The 24,210-nt window shown below is 41.2% G+C and overlaps 1 protein-coding gene across 7 annotated transcripts in view; it reads right to left on the bottom strand.

Annotated features, from left to right (window-relative positions):
* Nucleotides 1-24,210, bottom strand: part of sorcs2 (sortilin-related VPS10 domain containing receptor 2) — a 206,508-nt gene that overhangs the window by 50,098 nt on the left and 132,200 nt on the right. For all 7 annotated transcript variants that reach the window (XR_008566212.1, XM_054752879.1, XM_054752880.1 and 4 more), the window contains 2 exons: nt 4,687-4,851; nt 4,532-4,605 (listed from right to left, as the gene is read on the bottom strand). Coding sequence is in view for 6 of the 7 variants with exons in the window: in XM_054752879.1 (XP_054608854.1) it covers nt 4,532-4,605; nt 4,687-4,851 (239 nt within the window). In the remaining variant the exon portion in view is untranslated. The remainder of the gene's footprint in view (nt 1-4,531; nt 4,606-4,686; nt 4,852-24,210) is intronic.

The raw sequence follows: 24,210 nt of genomic DNA, 5'->3' as shown, positions 1-24,210 counted from the left end.
CAGGAAAATATCAGTTCCCTACTAGAAAAGGGAGAAAAACAGCTTTTGTGAAAAGATGCATTTCAAGCATTACTTTCACTTTGTAAAAAAACAAATTTAGCTTTTATAACAGTACAAATATCAAAACAACTGTACCACAATATACACAACACAAAAATGTTTTTTGTTTACATCATAATAACTTATTTACAAATACTTGTATAACAGCATGAACTATTTACAATTTTCACATTTGGAACTGAACACTCTGTTACGTTCCGCGTCTGTCGCTCTGCTGCCGCCTGTCTGCTTTTTGGTTGCAGTGGACTCCGTCCGGCGGAGGCGGAAACTCAGGGGCACATCGGCAAGCAATCAACTGCTATTCCCTCTTAAGCACGGCAGCAGCTTGTCCTCGTTGCAAGATTGTACCTCGTGACTTACCTGCTCACCACTTTTTTCCCTGCTTTCTGACTCCTGTTGTCCGTGTTGTGCCTCGCCATGTGCTTCCTGTGTTTTTTGCGATACGCTAATGCTGCGTGCTTCCTGCTTGGGTGTGCCAGCAGAGTTTTTGTTCTACGATAATGTTAGTTATTCCCAGTCAGCCTTTTGCTGTCAGCGTTTTCAGTTTTGCTACCCTTTTGGACTTTCATATTTGTGTTGTACTTTTTCTCTTTGTGGAAACCATTTGTTCTCATTAAATATTTTTTGTTACCTTTTTGACTGTGTTCCTCTGCATTGAGATCCACACATTCGAATTGGCTAGCGCCATACTTGACACGCGGTTTGTGTGTGTGCGTGCGTGTGTGCATGCGTTAAAATTTCCTTTCTACACGCTACACTCCTCCACGCTCTTCCACTTCCTCCTTAATGTCAAGTGTGTTTCTTCCGTCCCCATTATCTCTGCCGAGCTCTGATCAAATGCACTTCTGCCACCTAGTGGCCCTTTTTATGGCTTAAAATTGCATTAGTGGGGAGTTGCATCATTACCTCTTGTTGCCTCTCACGCAAAAAAATGTAAAGACGTATAAATAAGCTGTTGGGATTAGCCGTTCGACTTTATAAAAACTTATAACTACACATTTGCTATTGAATAAGCTAATACAATATGCCTTCATTATTTCTTGTTTTAAAGGTCCCCCACTTGTTCGCGTCACTTTTAAAAGAAGTCTACACATCATAAAATGCAACATGGTGCTCTGTTAAATATCCGTCAATCAGCTTCAGATATGGGGTCTGTAAGTTTGATCATTTTGTTTTTCTTCATGAATACTCTAACCTAGCATGACGTTGCTGTTAAAATGTGTCTGCAATGTTAGCACTGTAGGTCACATAGCTATGCTAGTGTTGCTAACATTTGAAAGTGAAAGAGGGTGAGTGAAAGATAGATTTCTGAATACCTTGTCATGCCATTTGGTCTCACTAATGCCCCTGCTGTGTTCTAAGCTCTGATCAATGATGTACTCAAGAACATGATTAATCAATTTTGTTCGTGATGCTTCTTGATGATATTCTGTCCTTGAGAAGCATGTCCATCACGTCCGCCTCATAGTACAACGTCTGTTGGAGAATCTGCTTTTCGTCAAGGCGGAGAAATGTGAATTCCATTCGGCTTCCGTATCGTTTCTGGAGTACATTGTGGAGAACGGCCAGGTGCGAGCCGATCCTGTCACTATCGAGGCGGTAGTCGAGTGGCCTTCTCCAATATCAAGGAAGCACTTGCAGAGGTTCCTGGGGTTTGCTAACTTTTACATGCGTTTTATCCGCAATTACAGCAGCAAGGTGGGACCTCTTACAAGGCTTACATTCACTAGTTCCGTTTGTGTGGACCCCAGAGGCGGAAACAGCCTTTGTTAAACTTAAATCATGTTTTACCTCTGCTCCTGTACTTATGCATCCTGATCCTGCTTTGCAATTTCTTGTAGAGGTCGACGTGTTGGATACAGGAGTGGGGGCGGTCCTGCCCAGTTCTCTCCGGTCGACCAGAGGTGGAGACCCATGTGCATTTTTCTCACACCACCTCAACAACGCCGAGGGGAACTACGACGTGGGGAATAGGGAGTTGCTGGCTGGCACTAGCTGGACTGAGCCACTGGCTGGAGGACGCGGCCCTTCCATTCATGGTGATGACCGACCACAAGAACCTTGGCTACAAGCACGTTGGTCCTTGTTCTTAGCCGTTTCAATTTCTCTAATACATACAGACTCGACTCATGTAATATCAAGCCTGACGCTTTGTACAGGATTTTCTGCCCAGCAAGGGTGGATAAGACACCAGAGACTATCGTGCCTGTAGCCCGGGTTCTGGGGGCTCTGCAGTGAGAGGTGGAGAGAAGGGTGTCGGAAGCAGCGTAAGGCTTGAAGCAACCAGAGTGGTGCCCGTCGGGCAAGCTGTTGATGACTTGTCAACCAGGAGTCAGGCACACACTATTCGTCGTGACACAAACGTTTTGGTGTCCAGCCATGGCATCTGATGTGAAGGAGTTCGTCTCGGCCTGCTCTGTCTGCGCCAGGAGCAAGTGGTTGCATCGTCCACGTGCTGGTCTTCTCCAACCGTTACTCGTTCTCTCCCGCCCTTGGTCACACATTGCTCTGGACTTCATCATGGGGCTGCCACATTCTAACGACAACACTGTGATCTGCAGTAATATTGTGGATCGATTCACTAAGATAGTTCACTTCATCGCCTTGCCCAAAGTGCCGTAATCGCTGGAGAAGGCGCGACTGTTGGTGTGACAAGTCTTCAGGCTTCATGGCATACCTATGGATGTGGTGTCGGACAGGGGGTCCCAGTTTGATACAGTATACAGGTCTGGAAGAGTTCTGCAAGGCACTGGGAGCGTCAGTGAGCCTCTCCTCGGGCTATCATACTCAGACCGGACCGAGTGGGCCAACCAGGACTTGGAGGCCGCGCTGCATCTGTCACCGGTTCCCTTCTGCAGGGGCCGCCCACCTCCCCTGGGTGGGGTATCCCCATAACACCCTGGAGTGCTCGGCTACACGTATGTCACCATTCAAAGCTGCCTATGGTTATCAACCCCCGCTATTCCCATCGCAGGAGAAGGAGGTCTCGGTGCCGGTGGTCCAGGTGCATATTCGGCGAGCACTCAATTGGACAGCGGCACGTTACCGTCAGATACTGTAGCAGACCGCCACGGAATTCCAGCATCGGAGAACAAGGCCTGTCAGGAGGTGTGGTTATCCTCCCGGGACTTACCTTTGGTAGGTATCAGCAGGAAGCTGGCACCGAGGTTTGTGGGACTGTACGTCTTCGACTTCGTCATCAACCATTTGTCAGTCAAGCTCAAACTACCTCTATCACTTAAGGTACACCCAGTACTGTATTCCATGTTTCCTGTCTCAAGCCAGTATCCACAAGCCCACTGTGCCTGCTGGCCCAGCCTCCTCCACCGTGCTTACTCAATGGTCAGCCTTCTTACACAGTGAAGGCAATTTTGGACGCCAGAAGACGGGGAAGAAGGATGCAGATTCTGGTCGTCAGGGAGGGATATGGACCCGAGGAGTGCTCCTGGTTACCCCGCTCCTGTATCCTCGACCCGACCCTCATTAGCGACCTCTACTCACTCCACCCTGATAAACCAGGTGGGCTGCCAGGGGGCGCCTTTTGAGAGAGGGATACTGTCATGTTCTGTGTTGTCGCTCTGCTGCCGCCTATCTGCCATGTCTTTGCAGTGCACCGCCGCCCTGCAGAAGGCGGATTTTCCTGCATCATAGCAGCAGGACTCACTCGTAGCCAGATTGTACTTCATGCTGCTCACGCCCTCTGCTTAGCTCGGTTTGTGTTTGCTCTTTCCCTGTAACTGCTCTCTGGCTTTTGTCTGTATCGTGTTGTAAGTACCACTTCCCGCTTGACTTATGATTTTTTTTGATACAGCCAATTATTCCTGCGTGGCTTTTCCAGCAGCGTATTTTGTTCTTCTCCTTTGTGCCTGTTTTTTCCCTACCAGCCTTTTTCTCGTAGTGGTTTTGCTCACGCCGTTCCTGACAGTATTGCCTTAAACTGAATTTGTATTTTAGTTCATTTAGAACATTTCTATGCTTGAAAATGCTTAATGTAGTGAAAGAATACATAATATTTGCTTAAATATGCATTTTTTTGACTAACAATAGACCATAGTCAACCACGAAACAGTGATAATTTATTATTCATTCATTCATTCATTTTCTACGCCGCTTGTCTTCACTCGGGTCACGGGGGTATGCTGGAGCCTATCCCAGCTGACATTATAAATTAATTAATACATTATTTAAAAAACGCAATAGAGTTAGGGATGACTGTATATGTAAGTGGTGCACAATAGTGCTTCTTGGAGCCACACACTCAAGCCTGGACAAACAGCTCACCAGCATTAAAACTACAGATACACAAAACATAGTTTATCCAAGTAGGGCTAACTAAAATCATTTTTAAGCATCAAGGCTAGATTTTGGACAACACGATCAAAAGCTTATAGTACATCTATTGTGTGAGGAATAAACAGAGCATTCAGACTTTACGACCAGGAAGGCAGGATGGATAATGTTTTTGACTGACCAGAATGCACGATCCTTGGTCACCCGCTCCTGTAGCAATGTCCACTTTCGGCCCAAATCAGTAGAGGCAAACAGCTGGAGACAACACACAGCGTTGTATTTGAAATTAATTAACTCCAAAGGAGAGTCCAAACATGATACTGTATAAACAGTCACCCTTCCATCCTTGCAGTAGGCCAGGAGCTTGTCTTCCTCCTTGGGGTGAAAGATGAGCGTGCTAGGCGTGAAGTAGACTGTCTGCCGCTGGAAGGAAGAGCCCTCGTCGGTGCTGATGAACAGCATCTGATCACGCTCATTCACAGAGGAGCCGACCAGGACCACCTGGAGCACACAATCACAGAATCTTCATATTGACACATTTTTACTGTGGTTTGCAGCAGTGTACAACATGCACTGCATCATACAGAAAATAAATGAAATAAATATGCTAGTAAAGTGTAGAAATGAAGAAAATCATTTTTAAAAAGTAGGGCTGTCAATTAATAATTTCACGTTAAGAACAGTTTTCAAATTAAGTAATCATGAGTAATTACCATTTGCAACAATGTGTGTAATATGCAGTTTTTTTTACTGCATTTTATGAACAGAAGGATAAATGACAGGAAACAATTAAATATGATTGTATGTATTAACAGCTCCAAATGAACTGAAAATTTTAAATGAGCTAAAAGAGCTGAAAATGCCTTTCCCTAACACTAGTCTCTTAATAGTAGCAATCATTTTAATCACACTTGAACCACGTTCGTACTGTATGAGCAATGAGGGGTCGCACTCAAAGACACCACGTAATTTAAGATGATTTAAGATGATTTAATTTAAGAGTCACATGTTTTGAGTGTACTGTACATTTATTTTATGCGATTTCCCAGCATACTTAAATGCAGCCAGACGTGTTTGTAAGTTGAAAATATATGATGTTGGAATTGCACTGCTGTTGATGTGTTCAAGTCAAAATAAAGTTATAAAAGAGCGTCAGACCGTGTGACTGTGTGGGGGCACTACACTGTGCCGTAACAGAGGTGTGGCTTGACATGAAAAGTTTAACGTAATTAATGAAATAAATTAGTTAGTACTGCTAACGCACTATTTTTGACAGCCAATAAGAAGTAAAATTAGAAGTGACTTCAGCGCAATTTGCTACAGAAGTAATAATCCCCATTCAATGGCATTGAGATGCTCCGTCGCTCAGTTTCCGCTGGGTCAGTAACATCAAGCGTGAGTAAAAGGAACACTGACACATGTTGTGTTACCCAGAGCAAGGGAGGCAAACATGGCCAACACCTTGTCCTGCGAGGTGTCAAGGAGGCGCTGTGGACAACAGCACAAGTGCATTAGCAGCTTGCACCTTGTGCATTAAACATATTGGCTCCTATCACACCTGAGGCCATGCCCACACGAATACAGATATTTTCTCTGGTGTCACAAAAATCTCTACCCACACGATGACGTTTTAAAACTATTCCTATCCACACGAATACGCATATGCAGGCTGTCATGCGCATGCCAAAGTAAGGGGGGCGCTGCAGCCATGGTCGGTTACGCTTTTAACCAATCAGATGCGCCAATGACGTCATTTCTGTAGATGTATGATAACATACATGGTGATGTACAGTAGAAGCTACATGTGGACTGCTAGCAAAGTAGCGATACTTTTCAGTACGTTATTTCACATTTGTCAGCAACATTTATTGAACTGAAAATGGATAAAAAATGTTCTTTATTAAAATGCAGCAGTGCTAAGAAGTGTAGTTCATTTTATCAATCAAGAAGAACTCCATCGGCTGTGACGCCATCAGTGCTGAAATAATTGTGTGTCTGGCAAATTGTCCTTGTTTAATTGCCTCCACGACAATTATGCAGAACAAGGCAGGCATATATAACGAGGAAGCTTTCAATGAGCGGTTGATGCAGCTCAGTCAAACGCAATCACAAGCTTCTTGCCATGCTAACATTCCCACGCCATTCATCCAAAATAACAACAAGTGGTCCCATCAGCTAGAGGTCCGATCGGGTCTTGTTCCAAATTGCCATCGTTGGCCGGGGGTGTCAGAGCCGTTCAGCGAGCAAAATAGCAGCGGTAAATGTCCATTGTTCGTCAATGTAAAGCGAAAGTATGCATATGTTTACTCTTATACACCCAAAAAATCATTTCAGCATTCTTGAAAGCAGCAATGTTATGTTAGCCATTGCACACATTAAATTATACTTATCTAATGTGGAAAAGCATACAGTAATTCTTATGTCGTCTGTCAGCAACAAGCCAAAAGACCATTTTCACCATCCACACGAATATGCTGCAGCCGGAGTTTTGAAAAATCATCACCCTGGCCGGAGTTTTCCAAAAGCTTAGTTTTTACGGACAAAAACTTCCGTATGCGTGTGGAAAACAGGCCAAAATGCATGAACAAATAAGCGTTCCAAAATATCCGTATTCGTGTCGACAGGGCCTGAGAGTTGGCGGCTTGGAGGAAAAAAGATCCCACTGACAAAATACAAATACAGAAAAAAAGACCTTATGTTGTGTGCCTCCTCCATGATGATGTGATTCCATCTGGTGCTGATGGACCTCCTCTCCATTACAGGAACAGCTCCTTTGTCCAGATCAACCTCTGCATGCATTTTAAAATGTCGCTACTCAACTGTTGGTGTGAAACCCCAGCGTGTTACACTTTCCGTACAGTTGTTTACAATTAACTCATCAGTGCTATTAATGCTGGCTGAGCAGTTTGCACCTTTACACTATTACAACATTGGTTCTGTTGCTGCTGTGTAATGCTAATATACTTGTTCAAAAATGACCATAAATGAGAGTGTCATTTGTGTCTCATGCACTTCAAATCGTCATTATTTACATTTTAAAGAAAGGAAGCTATTCAACTCAGTTTTGGAAGTGGGTTGAAAACATATTTAGCTGTCCAAAATAACATTTGTATACAATGTTTCCCTCATTTATCGCAGGGGATAGGTTCCCAAAATAGCCCGCAATAAGTGAAATCCGTGAAGACCGTGCCTCGTCTGGCCATTTTTATAAACTTCCCTTGCCATCCTTCGCCAAATGTTCTCTATGGGATTTAAATGAGGGGAACATGCAGGATGGTCCAAAAGAGTGATGTTATTCTCCCTGAAGAAGTCCCTGGTCAAGCGAGCATTGTGAACTGCAGCGTTGTCCTGTTGAAAAACCCAGCTGTTACCACACAGACGAGGGCCCTCAGTCATGAGGGATGCCCGCTGCAACATCTCCATCCGTTTGACGGCCCTGCACCACCTAAAGCTCCAGCGTTCCACTGAATAAAAAAGCACCCCAGATCATGATGGACCCCCCTCCACTGTGTCGGGTAGAAAACATCTCAGGTGGGATCTCCTTGTCATGCCAGGAACGTTGGAAGCCATTTGGACCGTCAAGGTTACATTTTTTCTCATCAGAGAATAAAGCTTTTTTCCACCTTTCAATGTCCTATGTTTGATGCTCCCTGGAAAGTCTAAACGGGCAGTTTTGTGGCGTTGAAGGAGACGAGGTCTTTGAATTCTTTTTTTATTTTTTTAAACCTTTTTCCTGCAGATGCTGTTTGATGGTTATTACGCTGCAGTCGGCACCAGTAAGGGCCTTAATTTGGGTCAAAGACCGCCCTGTGTCTTGATGGACAGCCAATCGGATCCTCCGGCTCAGCGCAGGTGTGATTTTTTTGGGTCTACCACTTGACTTTTTTTTTCATAATATTCAGGATCTCTCAAAAAAATGTAGAATGACTGATTTACTGCTCCCAACCTCAGCAGCAATGGCACGCTGCGAGAGGCCTTGCTTATGCAGCTCAACAATCCGACCACGTTCAAAAAGAGAAAGCTTCTTAACTTTAGCCATCAGGAGGGCATGACAGTGTGAATGCCTGACAGAAAATGGACATTTTTATAGCCTGTGGTCTTAAACTTTTGATCAGGTGAGAAACAGCCTATTTCAATTTTTTTTGTTTTGTTTAAATTACAAGTTCCAAATGTTTTTTGTCAAACTCCCCCTTCTTGCTTTTGCATATTGTAGCTCTACTTAAAACCTAATTAAGATGCAAATGTGCAAAATGCAAATGCTAGCAATTTTTCGACTGGTTTTAAGATTTTGATCAGGTCTGTACAAGAATGTACTCATGCACACTGATTGGGTGTAAGAATGCAAACTGACATGTTACAAGCATTTTCATTACATCTGACGCTGAGATAAACTTTCACTGGTTCTGAGTGTGTATTCAGCCGTAGCTTATGCTTGCCCCCCGTCTGAAGACCGCAACTGCCTCTAGGTCACGTGGTTGAAAGCCAGATATCCACCTCCCCATCTGGCTATCCCGGTGGTGTAATGGTCCAGCTGCTGCTATTTAAGCATTTAAGGGGGAGGGCGTGGGTTTGATCCAGGCCCCGAACGGTTTCATATTTTCTTGTTAATTTATTTTGCGCTAAAAATAATTTATTAAAGAATCTGTTTAATGTGTATTCAAATTACTCGAAAAAATGCTTCTAACTAAATTGAGGTTTAAGCAAAATAGTAGAAAAATGAGTCAATTAGGTCCTTGAGATGTGGTGACCACAGTGGGGGTCCAACGTGGGGTTGGCTTCCAGATAAAATTTTGCTTAGGCTCCAATTTGGCCAGGGGCGGACCTCTACCTAACTCTGCATGCACTTTAAAATGTTGCTTGAACTTGAAAGTAATCATATTGTGCCCTCCCTGATGCTGTAAGTATGTCTGGTACTGATCGACATCCTCTCCATTACATGAACAACCCCTTTCTCCTTTTTTCTTTTTTAATTATATTTGCTCTGTCACGGAATACTGAGAGGGAGGACAGGAATGCTTCGGGCAATTAATCCAAATTTAATTACAACTTGCAAAAACAAACAACTCTTTCAAAGACGCATAATAAGAGGTGTGAACACATTTACGGTTTTAAAAAATGACCTTCTGTCTTATTTATATGAAAGAATAACTGTCTAAAGCCAACTGTATGAGTAATAAGCACATTTAATACACAGTATGTAACATGATGCTCTAATTTTGTCCATGCCATTGACAGTCGTCCCTTGTTTACCGCGGTTAATTGGTTCCAGACTCAACTGCAATAAGTGAAATTCTGAAGTACGATCCAGTACTAAGAAATTGAATATTTTCATAGTTGTGGCAAAGAAAACCTGCTTATGATTTTATAAAATGTTTTTTAACATTATTAGACCCCTCTAGACATGAAATAACACCCCTATAGTCACCTTGACAATATAGTAGATGTAATCAGAGAAAATAAGACATAATAGACATAAATAAGATAACAAAGACTCACATGTTAGCAGTTCCTTGTACTGCTTGCAGTGGCTAGTATTGCAATGGTGGTTTTAAATGGCTTATTATGTCTTAATAAGAGCAAATAAGCCAGTTAAGACGTAAATAAAACTCCTGTTCATGTGTGTCACAGTACATGTGCTGTCTAGCAGACCTTAGTGGTGGGCGGACAGATGTGTACAGGACAGGAAGTGACGTCGGTGATTGCGAGTTGAGTTTTAGCTTGTTGTGGGTTATGGCCCCAACAGTATCCTGTGTTATTATTATGATTCTGATTATTATTGTGCCTGTTGTGAGATAAATTAAACTTGCAATAAATGCCTTTTCTGGCGATGACATCTCACCAAACACTGACACCAAGTGTTCAATGTACAATACGACAATTACTACAATTCGAATACTTCTTTTGCCTTGTATTTGTATTTTAGTTCATTTTGCCATTTTTATGCTTGAAAATGCTTAAATAGGGCCAACAGTAAGTACAATTTGCTTAAATATGCATATTTTGTACTAATAATAGGCCGTATTAAACCACAAAACAACGGTTATTTATTAATTTGAGAGGGCGCGAAGTTCAAACAAAGATGACGAGACATTAACTGGAAGCAGGCGATAATTGGAGAGAGAAATGTAAAAAGTCATTATACAGAACAAGTTAATTATTTTACTTGAATAATGATTTGAAGTGCATGAGCAAGTAGAAAGGTAAATCTGTCTCTCTTTGACCACATAGTCATTTATGAAGAAGTACTGTATACTGCGCAACACAGCGGCAACAGAACCAATGTTGCAATAGCGGTAAGGAGCTGCTCAGCCAGCCTCAATAGCGCTGATGAGTTATTTGTAAACAACAGTAGAGCAAGTATAACTTGCATGAGTTTCACATCAGCGACATTTGAAAGTACATGTAGAGGTAGATGCTAATCACTCATGATACTTCAAATGCAGCTATTGCCATCTTGGCAATCTATTAAAAGGCTATTAAAGCACCTATAACTACAGTTGTTCATGCCAATGTTTTAGCCCAACAAGTTATCTGCCTCCTCATTTACATATGAGCTTGTTGTATGCTCTGTTTTTAACCCGTGGGCCAATTAGCGCTATGGATAGCTCTCAGGACCAAATGACCGGCACTCTCAGTGTGTCAAGGGCATTTGTGGCCTCGCTGAGTCATGCGCTTTTATCTGAAGCAGCGAATTAGTCAGATAGACTCGCAATGGGCTTTAACAAAAAACACACGGCGGGCTTAATTGCCGTGGAAAGGTTTTGATCCCATCTGATCCCGGGACAGCAAAACCCATTAGTTCCGTGGCTTCTCAACAGCGCTGCAGGGCACTTGCGTGGGGAGGTAATTGATTTGAACAGGTATGGAGTATTTAATGGCTCTGGTTGTCAGGAAGCAGAGTTTTAATAAGCAAAAAAAAGACATTAGAAAGGAATTGTTCAGCTGTAGTTCAGCTGAGTTTGAAAAGAGGAATTAAATGCATCTTTCATTTGTCATTTTGAAGAAACATGAAATATTCACAGATGATATAGTAGACCATTCACATTTCAGCAAGCATTTGATTGATGTCTTGTCAAGGGAAACTAGCATAAAAATGACAATTGGACGTACTTTAGAGTAGTCAGTGTACAGTTTGTATCGGATTACAGTAATCCCTCGTATATGGCAATTGATTGCTTCCAGACCAGACCGTGATAACTGAATTTCCATGAAGTAGGATTCCTTATTTTAAGATATTTTCGTAGTTAGCATAGAAAACCTGTTTACGATCTTCTAAATGCTAGTTTTAACATTATTAGAGCCCTCTAGACATGAAATAACACCTGTATAGTCACCTTTAGACTCATATTACCCAATATAATAGATAATAATCAGAGAAAATAATAACACAATATATAAAATAATAATAGAAATAATAATTATTAGTAGTAGGGCTGGGCGAGATGACCTCAAATCAATCACGATAAATTGGGCAGTTTTACCTTTCATGCCATTCCTTTTTATCGTGCATTTAACGAATGCACGATAAATCCCCGACCGCTCTATATCTTTGCCATCTGAAAACAATTGCAGGAAATGCAAATGAACTGCTTTTTGTTGATTTATTGACCAACTGGCACACATTACTTTCAATGAAATATAATGCACATAATGGGACGCGAAGCCTTCTGAAACCCCCCCCAAAAGGCACCAACAATGCTCCATTTACATAATGTGTTTTGAGTGGTTACGACAGTTTTCATACTCACTTTACATTTTGTGTTCTTTTGCGCAACATCATCTTTGTGGAACCCAAAATAAATCTCCCTGGGACTGCGGTCCACAAATATGAATGTACTGTATTGTACATACCCTGGCGTATGTGTCACATACAGTCACATAACATGACTGGCATCACGTCTCATGCAATTACATTACTAATGGTCACATGGCGTTGATATCAACCCAACCTACCACAAACATGTCAGTAATAATAATAATAATACCATTTATAAATATAGTGACTTTCTCTTTTTTTAACAATTCTATTATATTCCAGACTTTCCATTGTCATGTTATTTGCCTATATGTGTGTGCCATGTTGGCTTTTAGAAACCGGATAGACAACCATCATCAAAATGATCATTTACACAATAAAAATAGAATTTCACATGTTCTTGTAGCCATGTGACCGTCTATTTGTGACATCAAATAAAGCATGGAATCCTTAAAAACTGCTACCAACAGCAAACTAATCATGGTTTCTTATAGAGACGCTTTTATGTTTTTATTTTCTTATTCTTTATTTGCAAATTGTCAATTTTGCATAATTGGCCGTGATGTTTTTGTTTTTTTTAAGGCTTTAAAAATCCATATATTTAAAGTTAAGTATTTGTGTTATTAGTTTTAGCATCATTCAGAGTGGCGCTACGATGCATTCAAAGTGAAAAAAAAGTGTTTTTAGCACGAGTGGGAAAGCAGTATAGTACGTCACAGAGAGCAGTCACCGTTCCCGCAGCGCTCCAGTATCCAAGTGACAACAAAGCTAGTTAGCTACGTCAGCGAGTGCAGCTTGTACGTGAAATGTCATCGCATGTCAACGCAAGTTGCCGATGTGAACCAAGGAAACTTGTCGGAGACTTGTAGAGTTATAAACAGATGCGCCAAAATGTTACTCGACTTTGATTGACTTTGTATGGACTTATTTCAGGAGCACAATGCAAATGAAGGGTTTGAAAACGTAGTCGCACGTGTGCTCCCTTTTTATTTTTTCTACTTTGCACAGTCTATTTCTAGGTGCATACGCGAGTGACATGCTGGCGCTGTACACCCGCTTCTTCATTTGAACCATCACCAGTTCCTTCATCGTCTGTTTCCCTTCTTATCAGGCTGGATGGTTGGAGTCACGTGACCACACAAGCTGTACCTCATCTTAAAGGGGAATGAACATAGCATACCAGCACACAGTCAAAACAGACAAAAAATACTATTATTTTCTTTTTTATGAAAACACCAAATTTACCGACATGGGCAAAATTACGTTGGTTATCGTGGTAAATTTCGGTAACGGTACATTTTCAGTTTATCGCCCAGGCCTAGTTACCAGTGTAAAATACAGTACTGCATATCATAATTTGAATGTGTTTGAATGCGTCTTCTCTATGCCTTATATTTGTATTTTAGTTCATTTAGCCAGTTTTAAGCTTGAAAATGCTGAATTGTGGCAAACCAATACGGAAATTTTGCTTAAATATGCATGCTTTTTTTTAACGAATCAACCCTATTCAAACACAAAACAGCAATTTTTTTTTTTTTTTTTTTTTTTAAAGTTAAGCCGCAAAATTTGAAGGCAAGGCACGACAGCACTATATAGATTTACCATCACCATGCAGTCATCCATCCATTTTTATGCCGCTTCTCCTCATTACGGTCGCGGGGGTATACTCGAGCCTATCCCAGCTGACTTCAGGCGACAGGTGTGGTACACCCTGGACTGGTCGTCAGCTAATCACAGGGCACATATAGACAAACAACCATTCACACTTTCTAAGTAGCTGGCAACAAATGAGTAGCAAGATAATTGTGTCTTGGTTATAATCAAGCATGTTGGTGGTAATGTAACGGTCTGGGACTGCAAGAGTGCTCCCCCCACTCGGGGAGCTGCGGTTGATTGAGGAGAATATGAATTCCAACACAAGCTACCACCGCTATAATTTACTGTAAGGAAGATGCACTTATTTTGCTAGTTTGTCACTATTGACAATTTAAGTTGCCAAGATCAAGGAAAAAAAGTCTGTTTGTGACGTCTGGCTACTTTGAAGACAATGCATGATATGCGGCATGTTGTTATGCCTCATTACACTCAGGAAGAATAAAAGGAGATCATGTTCTGCTTCAGTGTGATACTGTAACTCATCTTCCTCTCAACAAACCATAGCTCTCCCAGTGGTGGCATCATTTGTGCAGCCCCAGACAATGACGCGACCACCACAATGCTTGACTATAGGCAAGACATAATTATCTTTGTACTCACTTGTGTTGCCAGCCATTTAGACACACAATAATAGCTGTGTGTAAAGCATCTAAATACCGCTAAAGAAGCTGTACACTGACTACTCTGTTATACACATTTCTTTGGTTTTGTCCCTTGAGAAGCTACAATAAAATGGCAATAGCTTCCACAAACTGCTGCCATTTGCATAAAAACAAAGATATTCTTGCTTCCCCGAGTGTCAGATTTGTGACTGCTAGCATGTTGCGCCTTAGAACTACAAGCCATCGCTCAGCCTGTGGGGACATGAGTCATAAATAAAAAAAAAGAGGCTACAAATATTGGCTCGGTCATTTAGAAAAACACTTCAATTTGAGATGCTATTCATTGGAACGGTGTTACTTGTTGAATAAAAAGGAAAAAAATGGTTATTTAGAGAGGTTGGTGAGCGGGCCCAGGATGGCACAACAACACGGGGATGAAGGCAAGGAGAGACAAATGTGCCCTCCTTGAAATAGAATGTTTATAGTGACCTTTCCTCCTTGAGTGTGACATCAGGTACTCTTCTCTGCTATTTCGTTTTCTTCTCTTCCTCCCCGACAGATGGAATAATGAGCAAGCGGCAAGCAGCAAGGACCGGACCCCCACCGCCAATGAAGGCTGGAGACTCCCCAGCGGGAAAGCAGCTATTTGTCTCGCGTCTCCTGGCAGTAATCGGTGTGGCATCAAAGCCAAGTAAGTTTGCACCACAACATTCCAGGCTGTAATTTGGTGCAATGCCGTGCATGTTTCCAAACAAATAATAACAACTTCACCACAATCAAATATGAATACAACTATCAGCGTGTTTGCTCACACGGGTAGTAAAAAAATTCAGCAAATCCAGACGTGGGCCCAAAGCGCACAAAGCCGCTAAACAGTTGTTAGCAGATTAGCGGGAATCAATGGCAACGCGTGGGCTCAATAAACCAACAAAGGAAGCTGGAGGCTGCACGACCACCTGCATGCATCTAGAAAGATCAAATTGCATCCTTAATAAATCCTTTTCGGGATGTTTATGTTGTGTTAGTCTGAATGTTTTTTCTTCCACTTTTGGCTTTTCCTTGTCAGTAGCGAGTCAATAGCATGAATGGTTTTGGCTTAGTATTAGGGCATCCTGATGCAACCCTGGCCCTGAAAGGCAGACACATGTATCACATGTATCATTATACCACCAGGGATCCTGGCTTGGACAATCACAGTGCAATATATTGACTATACTATGATGTTTTGATTGTACTATACTGTAGTTACTGACATATATAGACATTATTATTCATGCATAACACCTCTTGCCCGAAGTCAGTTGGGATGGGCTCCAGCATGCCCCTGTGACCCTAATGAGGAGAAGCGGTACAATGGATCCAATCACATGCAATTTGTAGTGTGGCATGATGATCAAAAAATGTAATGGTTACTCTGTTGACTTTTAAAACCATTGTGACAGCCTAAGCCTAATTGAAAGTATTTCTCAGATGTTTCACAATGTTGTATGATGTTGAGAAGTTAATTGCTGATGCTGTATCCAGTAGCTTCACAACAGATATGTATGACTTCCACGACAGGAGATATGTGGATGTTACACATATCGGTATCGGAAATTGAGAGTTGGACAACATCGGTATACAGGATATCGGCAAAAAAGCCAATATTGGACATGCCTACTATAAAGAATTACTTTTTTAAGTAATTTGCCCAACACTGATTATGATGTGATTCTACATGACCATGATGAGCGGCAAACACTAAGTAACAGTGTACTCTCAAGTAGTATGGACACAATGACCCTTTGATCCTGTATGGTTTGTACAGATGATTACATGGGGAGGCACAAAAATGCCCATATGTGTGATAAGGCTAATGCCAATTAATTCCACTCATCATCAAAAAGTCATTACGGCTCATTGTCCTGTCCCGACGTCACCTCCTTGTTTTACATCTCCTTTCCTCTCCATCCTGCCTCACTTTGGACGCCTCTAGTCAGACTTGGAACACAAAATATACGCTGGTGTTTTTAATATAAAATGTGTGCGTGACCTCCACTCGTCTTCACCTCTCGTAATCCTCGCCAGTACATTTAAGATATGAGAGAGTGAGGACGGAAGAGGGACGGCAAGCAGAGAGGCAGTGAGGCAGCATCGTCTATCTCAGGGTCATTTTTCATTAGACTGCCAGGCGCTCATGTCATTATTCACACTTCACTCATGCGACACTTCATTAGGCCCACCTGCAAGCCCTTCTGCCTTCTACCAGTGTTTCCCAACGTTTATTGAGCCACGGTACATATATTTGAAAAATCTTACAGCACACCAAACGTGCCATGTCTATTCAGTTGTATGAATAGCAACAAGTGGCTACACAGGGTAATTATGTGCCTTCTGCCATCTAGTGGAAAAGCATTGAATTGTTGCATCTACCAGTAAATGTCACTAGACAGATTAACAAAGATACATTATTTGTAGTAAACAAATTAGAATTTTCATCTTAATTAAGTAAAATTGGATCATTTCCCTCAGCACACCTGACGATCTCTCAAGGCACACTCACAGCACAGTCAGTGGTTAGGAAGCACTGGCCGAAACCACAGCATCCAAACTTTCTCTAACAAGGGTCAATACAGAAAAATTGAAGGATGCAAGGGGCCACAATGAATATTATATTCTTCACCTTTTCTTACATGCAAAAAATGTAAACAATTAAATATCCTTAAAGAAACAGCCAACATGGTCTAGTGGTTAGCATGTTGGCCTGCATGTTCTCCCCGTGCGTGCGTGGGTTTTTTCCGGGTATTCTGGTTTCCTCCCACATTCCAAAAACATGCATGTTGGGTTCATTGGTGACTCTAAATTGTCCATAGGTATGAATGTGAGTTTCAATGGTTGTTTGTCTATATGTGCCCTGCGATTGGCTGACGACCAGTCCAGAGTGTACCCCCCTGTCGCCCTCTAAGTCAGCTGGGATAGGCTCCAGCATACCCCTGCGACCCTAATGAGGAGAAGTGGTATAGAAAATGGATGGATGGAAACAGCAAACATCTCAGCTATGTGTTGCAGGTGACAGAACAAATAATTTGTATTGGTTTTAATGTGAAATTAAGATGTGTACTCTTCATTTCAGAATATGCCACTAAAAAGCCACTCGCTTTGGCCGCATATGTCCCCCAGGTCCGACTTTGGACACTATACAAAGATGCTCACTTTGAACTGAGACTCTTGCGGTTGTTAAAACTGCAGCTGCCATTGATAATATTTTGACCCTGTCTATGGCTTGATGTTGGACTGCTGATACACACAACATTTGGCGGCCACCCCAAAAAAAATCCAATTTAAGCAGCCACCACCTTGTAACATAAAGCACTAAAAAAAGTTATTGTGACAATATCTTAGATGGCTTCACATTGTTAAAAAAAAACACACACACATAAAACTGCGGTTCTCTCCCTCATTTCTCCAGAGGATCTAGCAGAGTTATGTTCAAAAAGTTAGTTCAAAACATAGCTAGCCTCAATTGCAAATAGTAATTATGGAAAAAGATGGTGTTTATGTATTTTGTAGATTTTATCACAGTTCCTGGCAATATTTATTTGGGATTTCTCTGAGGAATGTGAGGATTTGTTTAACTTCCTACTAAGTTGGGTTCATATTTTTTAATACGGCCTCCCACAAAAAAAAAAAAAAAAGATACTCTCTCACACATGAAAACAATGTTGTAGACAGCTGACATTTTTGGGGCTAAAGTAGCTTAAAGTAAATTGAAATTATGCTAAATACAGCATTTTTTACAGCAAGATTGTTGGATTGTGCATCACTGTAGAGGGTTATGCACAGGGATGCAGCTCACTGAGTTTGCACATTTGTACTATTTCACACTAATTCTTAGGAAATTCTCAGGAAGTTGTAGTAGGATTCTATAAGCGTGGTGGACAGTTGACATTTTTTGCATTAACTAGCCTGAAGTCAGCAACGTACAGTGAAGTTCATGGAAGTTCATGGATGCCAGGCAGCCCAGTTTCCCAAGGGAGGGGACCGTGCTTTATTTTACAGTATCACAGTACGTGTTGGAATTCATGTTTACACTCAGTGAACCACAGCTCCCTCAGTGCCAGCAGCACTTGTGCATCCTCAGACCATGGTGATATCACCACCATGTATAGGCCAGATGCAATTATCAAGCTACTCACTTGTGTTACCATCTACGTATTTAGACAATAATGTCTGTGTGTTGACTAATTTTCAGTCAATGGTAACTCTACACTGGTATGCAAGCTGTACACTGACTACTCTAAAGTACACTAAGTCCCCAACTTACGAACACAATTGGTTCCAGACGACCGTTCTTAAGTCGAATTGTTCTTAAGTAGGGGAAAAGGTAATATTACCAATGATATAGGTACTACATGTACATGTATACATATACAGTATATGTGTATGTATGTAAATATGAGTTTGGATGCAGTAGTAATATTAAACGAGGATAATTAATGAAAAAAACAATAATAATAAAAATGAAATAATAATACGTAATGATAAATGTTATTTACCTTTGAAGAGGAGTGGTCGAGCATACGTCCTTGTGGTGGAGAAGGAGGAGGAGTTATTGAAAAAAAAGACAAATCGTCGTCGTCGTTAAGACTCTTCTAAAAGAGGTAGTGTTCTGTGGGTGGTGTAGAATTAAGCAGGCCTATTAACTCTTCATAAACATGAATCACACGCTCTGTCCGGGTTGTATCATACAGCTACAATTTAGCTTTCCATTTAGCTTTCTCTGCCCAGCGTCTATTGGTCCCACTAGCAGTGTCACAGTGCCCTCTACTGGTCAAGCATTAGCAGTGTAAATACTGATGGAGTGACTAGAAGGCAAAATAAAATAAAATATAGACCAGTCGGCTTGTGTTCGTATCCACGAATGTTCGCAAGTCGGACGTTCGTAAGTTGGGGACCTAGTGTATATCCATTTCTATAGCATTGTCCTTTGACAAGATATACTATACTGTCATATAAATACTGCTCACATAAGTATGTTGAAGAAACGGCAAAATATTGTTTTTTGTAGGAAAACATCATTTTTAGGGGATTTTATTGTGGATTGTGTGTTACTGTCAAGGGGTTTGCGCACACACAAACAAAAAAAATTGAAAGTTGTTTTGTACACTTTCCTAATAATTCTAATGACAACGTGCAGAAAATTGGACTTTTTTCGGGCTCAAGTTCAACTGTGCTGTGTCAACTTGTGTTAATCGACATCATAATTGTTGACCGAAAAGGCGACCACAGCTGCACGGTCTCCGCTGTACACGTTCATTAACATGAACACACACATGGACTAACCACTGCCTGTCAGCGAGTCAACATGTCCACACACGCACGCACGCACGCACAGAGGAAATGATCATGATCAAAGGCAGCCATCCCGCTGAGTTTTTCCTAAAATGTACACCAAGATAGCAGGCTGATTGCCATGAGCTCTGTAATGACACCCCCGTCTCACGTCAGCGAGGGGGGTCATTCATGAAACAAATCCCTCTGGGTCACATTTGAGGAGGATGAGTGTGTGTGTGTGTGTGTGTGTGGGGGGGCTTGAATAATGCATGTGGTGCGGGTCGGGTTGGCACGCGGCTGATGAAAACACACAAACAAGCGTAGGGGTTTTTGTTCAAATGACAGAAGAAGATGAAAATTATTCATGACTCAAGGAATATATTAAGAACTCAGAGCGTAAACAAAGACAAGGTCTGAGATGATCCTTCAAAGCTAATGTTGAAGATAAAGCAACGCTAAAGTTGTGTTTTAACTATTTACACTACATACTGTAATCCAATGAGGTTTATTTGGTAATATTATAAACAATTCTTTTCTCAGGCTAAAGTTAGTGCTCACTCATGTCATATCATGTGACCACTCTGAGGACGACTGCGCTGAGCAGTCGAGGTATGAAAAACTACATTTGGTTTGAAAAAAATAATTGTTTAGAATATATCACACTACATTACAATTACTATACTGCAGCCCATAACTTGCTAAAGAGGCTGAAGTTGGTTGCTGGACTTGGTTCCTGTGGTTTTAAAAGGCAAAACATACGTGTGCCCTGCGCTTGGCTGGCGACCAGTCCAGGGTGGACCCAGCCTCTTGCCCAAAATCAGCTGGGATAGGCTCCAGCATACCCCTGTGAACCTAATGAGGATAAACAGCATAGAAAATGGACAGATGGATGGAACATTTACATTTTCATGTAATCTACAGCCTTGGTTCCCAAAGTGGGGTTGGCGTACCCCCTAGTGTCACAATTACGAGCACACCTGAACGCCTCATAGCACAGAGCGCACAGTCATGTAGTTCTTCATTGCTCTGTGTGAGTGATATGAATAAGTAAGTTTGATGATTATGTTGCGTATTAAGAATGTTTAATGTTGAAGGTTTCATTTATATTGGTGTTCCAATCCCTGCAAAGTGAAAACCTGTCAATGTAGGCGTGTCAGGACGAGAGAGTGGGGATTCCCCCGAAAATGAGGCTTTACCGCTGCTTGTATGTATTTTTGTATTTTAGATACTGCTTTATCATGTTTGTTCAACTTTCTCTTTCAATTTGGTATCAAGTTAATATGCAGACTAAAGAGATAGTTTGGATTTTTTGACATGAAGTTGTATGACATCCCCATCAGCAGTGGACTATATCAAGCTCTTCTTTCGCTGTGGAACACACAAAAACAAGATGTGAGCGTTTTCATCCCATACACACGAATGGAGAGGCGACAGTGCGCAGGGACACGGCAGAAGACAAATATAATGCAGAGTGAATTGTGAGCTGATTTTTTTTGAGGAGGTATTTGTATAATGCAAATGTATTACTCTTTTAAACGCATATTTTTTTGAGAAGCCAAACTCTGTACTTAAATGACCCAACAACTAAGCAGAACTATGTTCCTCGTCACGGAAATCCGACCAGAACTGGACTTGCAGGACCAAATGGGGGGGTAAGTCACTGTCTATAGTTCACTGCTGATGGGGGTGTCATAAAACTTGATGTCAATGAACTATCCCTTTAAATCACGGCGATTTCAAGTGGACAAAAGTGAAGCTCAAGTTCAAACCATTCCAATGGAAGGATCCCAACATCCGGCTGAAATAAAAGATAGCTGTATGTAAGATCCAATACTTAGATACTTTGTTCATCTCCAAGAGAAGTTCACATCTTATCTGTTTATCAAAATTTGACCATGCAAAATACAAATTTTTGAACCAGACTTACTTATTACAAATGTAATTAACCAATGAATCATGCTTAAATATTTCAATGTAATGAAAATTAAAAATGTTTTTGTTTTTTTAAGCGTGCGGGAGCAAGGGGGTACATGGCTTCAAGTCAAATGTCTGAAGGGGTACGCAGCTTTGAAAAGTTTTGGAATCACTTCTACAGGTTACAACTCGACTTGTCTTTGTATTCAGAATTATTAAACATATGCAGCAACAGTTGTCATGATCTATATTTCGTCAACAATAGGTAAATTTCCTTCCATTTAAAAAGCCATTAAACCCCTTCTGTGTTTCACTGTTGAAACATTTAGTGCTTATTATTTGTCCTCCATGTGCAGAGAGGGCAACGTGGTTCACTTAAAGTTCACCACAAGTCACCATCATTGACGCTTTCGCTTCATTTCCCATCTGCACACGAGCTCCTCTCAAACAGCCTCGTCGCTCCTGAAATATTGAACATGACACGGCCACCGCTTGCCCTTAAAAGCCAAAAAAATCCCAACAACCAGCAGCCTCTAAGTGTTTTACTGAGCCATGCATGGACCAACAGCTTAAAATGGCATCCGACCAACATGGAGTCATTAAAAAGTCACTTCAGGTCCTTCTCAGACCTTGTTATCATCGTCATCATCTGGAGTGGCGGGCACTTTAAGGCATCTCTAAGGTTTCCAGCAGAATGCCAATCGCTCTTGTTGAGATAACGCATAGGGCTGCTGAAGGTCGAGCACTGGCAAAGCCTGAGACTTCCCAAAGCCACTCAACTTTTGGAAACATGAGCCTGGAGAGTTATCCCTCATTTCGACCACTTTAGATAAAAAAAAACCCAAGTTAGACCACACAGTAAGAGTTACGGTATATTCCCTACAAGGGATGATTTCAGCTAATCAGACACCTGAAGAAAGTCATGTCTAGAAAAGGTGCAATAATAGACAGATGCCATATGGCACATAAAACAACGTAAATTAAGAAGCAGAACAGGACTATGCTAGTGTTAGCAACACTAGCATACATTTGTGAGCTACAGTGTTAACATTACACTAACATTTTAACAGCAGCATCATGCTAGGTTAGCCTATTCACTGAAGAAAATGCTGAAATGATCAAACTTAAAACCCCCACATCTGTAACTGACTGGCAGACAGTTGGTAGAGCTTTATTTGTGATGTGTAGATGTGTAACTAGAGTACAAAAGCATTGCACAACGGGCCCTTGGTTAGTGTCATGAATCTGTTCCAGAAGGTCCGACTGAAACCAAAACATACTAACCAAATCAATTTTTCCCATAAGAAATAATATAAATCAATTTAATCTGTTTCAGGAAGCCAAAAGTGTTAATGTTTTTAAAGTTTTACAATGATGGATGGTTTACATGCAGAAAATACTTTGAAATACATATAATCACACATACAGTGGTGTGAAAACGTGTCCTGACATGTTTGTCACACATAAATGTTTCAGGTCGTCAAACTAATTTAAGTAAATGAAACTAACTTGGATTCTGCATCAGGACAATGATCCAAAACACACCAGCAAGTCCATCTTGGAATGGCTGAAGAAAAACAAAATGAAGACTTTGGAGTGGCCTAGTCAGAGTCCTGACCTGAAAACCCTTCAATGTGGCTGAATTACAGCAATTCTGCAAAGATGAGTGGGCCAAAATTCCTCCAAAACGCTGTAAGAGACTCATTTCAAGTTATTGCAAACGCTTGATTGCAATTGTTGCTGCTAAGGGTGGCCCAACCGGTTATTAGGTTTAGGGGGCAATCACTTTTCCACACAGCGCCATGTGGGTTTGGATTTTTTTTTTCTCCCTTAATAATACAAATTTGTGTTCAATTGTGTTAATATATAATATATAATAGTATATTATTATGCTGTATATATATAGTAGTAAATAATACTAATATTCCAATTTTACATTTGTTTAATGATCCGAAACAGTTAAGTGTGACAAGCATGCAAAAAAAAAAAGGAAATCAGGAAGGGGGCAAACATTTTTTCACACCACTGTAAATGATGAAAGGGATAAGTGAACATTAAGGTTACTTTCACGTTCATTGAAGACTTGATTCTTGTCAGATGTGGCAGCAAGACCAACACAGACACCACCTTCCTGTTTTACCGTGAGTTACTGTATTTCTTGAATTCCATCGTGTTTCTCACTCCAAGTCTGTGCTTTTCTTTTGATCAGAGCTGCAAAATAACCCAAAATGGGCACAAATGTATCTCTACTTGGCTTGGGTTACCATGGCAACACATCCTGTCCTGGCTCTATCGTTGTGTTTCCGCTCGTAAATACACTGTATGTGTGATTGTGTGCGACACTTTAAACACGACCATTTACACTTGTATCCTATGCTACAATATAATAGTTATTGGACAGAAATATAGTAGTAAATATAGTAGCTATAGTAGATAACTTTTGTGAAAATATAGTAGTAAAAATCAATATATTGATTTTATCAAGTGTCTGTGTGAGCTAGCAAGGGTGTGTGTGTGTGTGCTAATGACAAATTTATCCTTTCACTGTGTTGATCTTCCTACCCCATTGTGCCTTTGGCAACAACACATGTTCAATGAAAGTAAGAAACTTTAAAAGGG

Source organism: Dunckerocampus dactyliophorus, chromosome 15 (genome assembly GCF_027744805.1).
Source record: "Dunckerocampus dactyliophorus isolate RoL2022-P2 chromosome 15, RoL_Ddac_1.1, whole genome shotgun sequence".
Lineage (NCBI taxonomy): Eukaryota > Metazoa > Chordata > Actinopteri > Syngnathiformes > Syngnathidae > Dunckerocampus > Dunckerocampus dactyliophorus.
The sequence above is the reverse complement of the archived record's forward strand: the minus strand, read 5'-3'. Positions and strand labels throughout refer to the sequence as shown.